Source organism: Solanum dulcamara, chromosome 8, assembly GCF_947179165.1.
Source record: "Solanum dulcamara chromosome 8, daSolDulc1.2, whole genome shotgun sequence".
Lineage (NCBI taxonomy): Eukaryota > Viridiplantae > Streptophyta > Magnoliopsida > Solanales > Solanaceae > Solanum > Solanum dulcamara.
The window spans coordinates 5,603,954-5,611,484 of record NC_077244.1 but is presented as its reverse complement, the minus strand read 5'-3'; the positions used below and the strand labels follow the sequence as shown (position 1 = coordinate 5,611,484).

General features: G+C 32.2%; 1 protein-coding gene across 1 annotated transcript; it reads left to right on the top strand.

Annotated features, from left to right (window-relative positions):
- The first annotated feature begins 1,667 nt into the window (after positions 1 to 1,667).
- Positions 1,668 to 3,938, top strand: LOC129899752 (putative F-box protein At1g20800). Its single transcript, XM_055974777.1, has 2 exons — positions 1,668 to 2,847; positions 3,829 to 3,938. Exons 1-2 carry the CDS (start codon positions 1,668 to 1,670, stop codon positions 3,936 to 3,938), a joined length of 1,290 nt encoding a protein of 429 aa, XP_055830752.1.
- Positions 3,939 to 7,531: the final 3,593 nt, after the last annotated feature.

Below are 7,531 nucleotides of genomic sequence, written 5' to 3'. Positions count from 1 at the left end.
TTCCTAGAAATTATTGAGTGAAGTTTTCTAATTAAAGATTAAAAATGGAATAGACAATGGGTAAGGGAGAAAGATGGGGGTCTCGTACTAATGTTATGACGGGCATTGGTACGAGTACCAGTGTTATCAAAGAGAAAGGTTATTACTATGAAATGATGGATTGTAATCCGAGAATGCTAAAGCATGTGGACATTATCTAATTTATTATTGAATTCTTTCTTTCGTGTGGTTCTGTTTCTTTATTGAACTCGTATATTTATAATAGTTGAGGTTATTACATATCATATCGATATTTGAAAGATTGAGATGCATCATCATCCCCAATGTTATTGATATTATATTGTGTACATGTATTTACATGAGATTGAGTATGAGTAAAAGGTCTGATACATGGAGATCATCCGTGTTATGACTATTCTATGATTATGAGTTAGGCATGTAGAGATTATCCGTGCTGGGATAGTTTAATTTTATGATAGTGCATTGAGATCATCCTCACAAACACGTGGAGATCGTTGTTATTGGTATATGGACCTTGCAAATCCCTTATGAGTCACATACTCTCGAAGAATTTTCGAGAAGTATGTGTATAAATGGTTGAGAGATTACTTGGCATTTGAGGCATATCATCTCATGATGTTTCATTGCATCTCATTATATCCTTCATTCTTGTTGATTATGTGCTTAATTGATGTTTGAGCATTACATGACATTTAACTGTTCCTACTTTGGTGAAACTTGACTGATAAGTATGGTGCAGACAAGTAAAAGTAGAAAATGATTTCTTATATACACGTGTCACTACGTCTTCGTTGTTAGTCTAGAGACATACTAAGTACACACGGTTTCTACTCATACTACACTCGTTGCAATCTTTTGTGGTGCATATTTGACTCCGAATACGAGCGTAACTTGTGAAGATTTTTGTGTCCGAGCTTGGGTTATCTTGGAGTTGTGGTGAGCGGCTTAGCTGTTCCACGACCCATACCTTTCTCTATCTGTTTATTTATTCTGTTATTTTAGTATTCAGACATGATATTCCTCATGTCTTTGACTTGTCATTGTAGTTTCAGACTTGCAGCATATTTTAGAAGTTTTTGTCTTTATGACACCAAATCTTGGGTGGTATTTCAGTTTTTCAACATTTCATTTTAAAAGTCTTATTCTTGGAATATTTTGCTTGTTACTTACCTTTTCACTTTATTTATTAAGTTGAATTGGTATATTTATTGGTTGGTTATCTATTGGTCGGTAACATAAGTTTCATAACGACTTGTGTTTTTGGGTTGTGAAACATAATATATTATTAAATATGATTTATTTAGATATATTTCAATTTTTTCTAGTACATTATAATTGTATCGAATAGGACCAAATAAGTATTTTTATACTGATGATTATATCAAATAAATTACTAATTCATTAAACGTACTTGTACTCTTACGCGAGATATAATTATTATATATATTATTTATTATTTTTATTTCTTAATGAGTAAGATTCATTACATATCAATATATCTAGTTCATTGATTGTTAATGTGGATCTTCCGAATCACTTCGGAGATTTACCTAATAAAGTTTTTGACTATTTAAAACTAATGAAGACAATGGCTTGTTCTCGATAAAACGCATTTGATGCCTTCCTTTATAGACTCTAAAGAAAGAATGAAACGAATTAAGGGCATGATAAACAACAACAGAGCAGTAGATCACATGGAATTTGATGATGATATGGTTGGGGAGATCGTCTCGCGCTTGCCCTTGAAGTTTGCGATTCAATGTAAAGTTCTATCCAAGAAACTTAAAGGTAGAATTTCCGATCCTAATTTTTCTCAGCTTTTGTTTGAACATCAAAAAGATTGTTCTACACAAATCATCTATTCATCACATGTGTTTTCCACAAGTTTCCATAAAATTTCCTTAAACCCCTCTCCAATCATTCAATGTTCAACATATTTATCATGTGATGTTGATCTTTTGGCCTCGTGTAATGGGTTAATTCTCTTAGATTTTGAGGAAATTGGGGTTTATTGTATTTTCAATCCAACAACTAAAGAACACCAACTAATAGAATACCCAGAGTCTACACATGTGATTGGTTATACAGGCCTAGCTGTTGATTATCCAAGTTCAGATTCATATAAATTGGTAACCATCAGAGAACTGGTTGGAAATTTCAACTGGTTCTACAAATTTCACGTACTTTCATCGGAGATATCTGGGGTGTGGCGTGAAGTCCAACTGAGAGCCAATACATCCATTTCTTTATCCTTCTATTGTCCACCTGTTTACTGGCGCTATTCTCTATATTGGCTTAGAAGTGACAGTAGTGTTCTAGCTTTTGAAATAAAGAGAGAAGAGGCTATACTAATTGACCGTCCTCAGTTTATTGATCATTTTGATCTCAACTATGGTAAAGTCACTGGTCGCGATATATGGCTAGGGGTGGCAAAAGGTTTACTCACCCTTGTATCCATTTTCAAAAAGTCCATAGTCATTACTACTTGTAATGATGCAAACAACACTTGGAAGGTTTCCCATATTTTGGACAATTTTGTTTTGAACCCGTACGACATTATTAAAGGCTTTCCTGTCTTCATAGATAGCAAAGAGGTGTCTTTTGTGGTAGAACCTTCCTTAAGAAAATATCATCTGTATGAGTATGATACTAAGATTAATGGGTACAAAAAAATTGAAGTGTTGGACAGAATGGTTAATGATCGCATGTATTGCTTCCATCCAACATTAGCTTGTGTCCATAAGACGCCCTCCAATAATGTAACGATTGCTCAACAGGCGTATATTGCTGAAAAGTTGAATGACATCAAAAGATTTATTATCGAAGGTACGTACCGGTTAGTTTTGATTGTTCATTAAATTTTGTTGTATTAATCGCTTATATCTATAGTTAGGTAACAACAAAAAGTTCGATTTGGAGTAAGGACTGATTTGGTGTGATCGTGTTATTATATTAATATATTTTTTTCTTATTTTTTCTTTACCTATTATTTAATAATCATATCTATCATTTACCCTATCTTTTGATAGATGCTATACCTCATACCCTGCTTCTCTGGTAGATTTATCGTTCAAATTGTTGATGTGTGACATTATGTAATGACAAAAAATGATACATTATATCTAATTATTGTGTTTATTAAAATAATGCAGTACGATACAACCATCAGGATAGCTATATATTCCTTTTAAATTTAATGTCTATTATTAGTCTTTTGTTATCAACCTTCCCCCCGCTTCAATTTCAATTAATGACTAGTGTCAACTCCTCCTATTAAAAGACTGTTTTTCATATTAATAACTAAATGCTTTCACAAAAATGATATTATTTGAAATATCCAACAACAACTAAATTTTTCCATTACAAACTACAATTTATTACTACTTGGCAGAAGTATCAAGAATGGGGTTCACATGAAACTCATAAACTTACTTCATGAATATGAAATTTTTAAAATGTCATATTCACGTCATAAAGGCATTTTCTAGGTTTAATATTTTAAAATACTAACTTCATTCCTTCGCCTTTATTAGAGGCTTCTAATTTCAAGTTTGAACTGAATTATTTTTTTTTGATAGGAATCGTGTTATTCTCCTTAATGAGTTTACCCAAAGAGAATTCATGTGCCACTAGTTAAGCCAATATTATTTGCGAATATCGAATGATTAAATGGAAATATTCTGATTGCAATGTGTTCTTAGGTCTCAACCCTCAAAATTCATTTTAGTAACTCATACTATATATTTGAAACAAGTTTAAATCATTTTTAATTCTTTACAAATTTTGTGTATATATAATTTTATCTAGATATTTGCATAGAAGAAAGTTCATCAGAAGAAGAAAGTTCATCTGAGGAGGACGAAGACGAAGACGAAGAAGGAGAAGGAGAAGGAGAAGGAGAAGGAGAAGGAGAGTAGAATTTGTTTTCAAGGTGAAAATTGTATTTGGAAACTGAAGTTGTGTTACAATATGAATGCAATTTGTAACTAGTTTGAACTTTTGTGAGTGATTTGGAGTGAATTTTATGAAAATCAATTTTAAAATATTTTCAAAATTGGAGTTTAACTTCAAATTGAATTCTTGAAAAAACAATCCATGAGTATTTTTTAGATACTGTTATTTCTGAGAGACATGGTTGAGGTGAACAACAAATGTCTGTTGACCCAAGTCAATGAAAACTTTTTGGGAAAAGAAAGAAAATGGTCATTATATACCAAGTAAATTTGGTTATTGTGTTTGCACACAGGTCTATATCTAAATGGTTCACATCTTAAGTCATTGAATGCATTTGTTTTTATTAGGTTTAAATATTTTAATTAATTTGAATAGGTCTTAATCATTAAGATCTTGAACAAAATCTTAATACCATTAAGAGGTATTATTGTGTGGGATAATATTCACCACTAATCTATTTCCAATCACTAACCAGTGCCACTAATCACCTTTGTTATCACAACAACCAACACCATTGTCAACAACCATTGCCATTGTCAACCACCACCATCGACCATCTTTGTCTTCATAGCCAGCGCGGTGAAATCAACACCGCTTCCACCCACTACCTTAGCCGCCACTATTAAAATATTGCAAAAACCGACGAACAAGGTCGGTCCAAGAATATCAAGGGTGTCTTCTTCAAAGTTTCAAGCATTGCAACAATTATCATTACATTGAAACAACATAACACTATTTTGACATCATTATATCGACTTATCAAATTCAACGTAACACTATTTTGATATCATTATGTCAACTTCTCAAATTCTTGAGCCAGGTTTTATTAATCTAACTTTGTATTATATTTTTTTCATTGAAAATTTGCATTATTTACATTTTTACTTCATAAGGTTCGTGTACATCCTACCTTCCCCAGATCTCACTTTTAAGGCATCTATATGAAATTTGACTTTAAGCCCAATTTTTTTAGTCGGTCCTAAGGTGAGATTACAATTCCATCGTCATCAAGAAGGCCTTCTTTAATCACATAACATTCTTTCATGAATTTTAAATTTATACTTCTATTGATTAACATACGAGCTTGCATCATTGGAAAAGGTGAATTTATTTACACTGAACTACATTGTCAATGGATATAAGCTATGTTCGATAATGGTGAAACTCTAAAGTTAGATTTAAATTAAATAGGTCCTCTCAATATCACAAAAATAAAATATTACTCCAAAAGAAAATTTGTGACGAAATTGTAATTTATTCTTAGTATTTGCATATATTTTTTTGTCCGGGCATCTATGGTAGATTTAACAAGAAATTTAGTGGAAAAATAAAACAAAATTGATCATCAAGACAATAAATCTAAATTAGTCGTTGAATTATGTGTGTGTGGCTTTTATTTTAATTTTTAAAAAGTTAAAATAATTTTTTCACTTTCATCATCCAAAAAAAAAAAGCATGTACATCTGCATCATTTGCGTAACAAGAGGAGCATGTGTGTGTGGCTTTTATTTTAATCCAAAGATCGTCTTAGATAGAACTATATAAGGGTTCAGTTTTATACTTCATAAGGATAATTAAACTACATGACATAATTTTATTTGAGGTAATTCCCTCAAATATACTTTAGTTACACAAACCATAAAAAGGAACACATTATTTTTATATATCATGTAGCTCAAATGTCACATATAGAACGAAATGACCCCTAAAATCACACTTCATATATCAACCTCTTTTTCTTCAATGTACCTTTGAGAAATTAACGTCCTTGCTAATTTTGAAAGGAGCCAAGGACATTAACTACTGCACTAGGTTTGACATTACCTAATTTTGCCTTTGACTTTTATGAAAGAGACTAATGCTTGCAACTTGGGGATTGGAGTTGTATTGATGCAGAAGGGACAACCAAAAATGCCTGCATAACAGCAATATCATATTCATTGTAGTCCTACAAAATGAGTGACATTCTCGTTAATCTTCTCATTTTCTTTCCAACATAGTGGTCTAACCATTGTCTTTCAATTTTTGTGACGCCTTCCTTCACACAAGACTCCGGATGGAAATCTCTATTTCATCCACCCTACACCAATACGGTGAGTGACATTCTCGTTAATCTTCCCATTTTCTTGGATTATAGAGCCAAAATACTAAAGCTTTCTCTCTTTTGGATGACATATGTATCAACTCTCACTTTCACATCAGCCCCATGCATTACTACTGAACTCGCACTCCAAGTATCCTATCTTACTCTTGCTCGACCTAAATCCTTTATTAGACTCCATACAAACCTCCTATTTAGGGTTAACATTGCTCATATTAGCAAAGGTTTATTTCCTAGACATCAAACTCTTTTAGTATATGATACAGAGTTACTAGCATTGGTTATGGAAGTGAACAAATGAAGTCAATACTTGACTAGCAGATCCTTTCTAGTAAAGACAGATCAACAAACCCTTAACTTCTTGTTGGAGAAAAAGTTACACATTTGTTGTTGATGCACTATCCAGGCTGCCTATGATTGGAATTGGCAGCTATGACATTGTTCATGGTGAAGACTGGCATGTTGGATCTCATAAGTCAAAGTTAGGATGACAAACATATTAGATCTCATAAGGAAAATTTAAGAACTAGATGAGGAGCTACTGGAACTGGTTATAGACTTGCAGTTGCAGCTATGATAGAAAAGGGAAGTGAAATACAAGGATATAACTTCATACATGAACATTTGAGGAGAAATAGGAAGCTAAAAATTATGTTATTAATTTTTCTTATAAATCCAACTAAGAATATCCCCTTACTCCTTGTCGATTGATGAACTCACATTTAACTCATGGCACATATTTGATTTCATTGCATTGTATTTGGCTAGAATAATTGCCTATTGGTGGTTTTAAAATTTTATAGTTGGTTTCTTTTACATGCTTTAAAGTTGTGCCATTCTTTTCTAAATACCACCCAAAATTGGTATTGGGAAGGAGTAAAACATATTAGCAAAACTCGCATTCCTAGAAGTAGCACATCAGATTGTTTATTGATGTCTCATTGGTTTACAAACCTTAAGGTCATTTGTTCTATGAACTCAAAAAGATCATAACAGGAGAAAGATAACAATATGACCCCTCAACAGACTTCTAATATTGAATCAAGATCAACTAGGACAGAAATAAAACATTGCATCGAATTATTTTTTAGGGTCAAGATAATAGCTATGAATAGTCATTGACTTCTAGAAAAGAGTAACGGAACTTATTATCGGACATACAATCATTATAAATGTATGATCATTACACTTGAACAAAGTTATTCTATTCCATCTCTTAGAAAGAAAACTTCATTAAAAAAACACTCAATAGCACCGTGGTATATTTATACAAAACTTCTATCCCGAACACACACAATGAAACAAAAAGGCAGTCAAGTAAAATTCAATCTACGAAATAATTTTATCTATGAGGGGTCCCAACACCTGAATTTAAGATGATAAAGAAATTCTCCATTGCTAACAAATGGGTTAGTTACCCATAAAGCAGGTAATCTCATTTAATGGAAAACACGG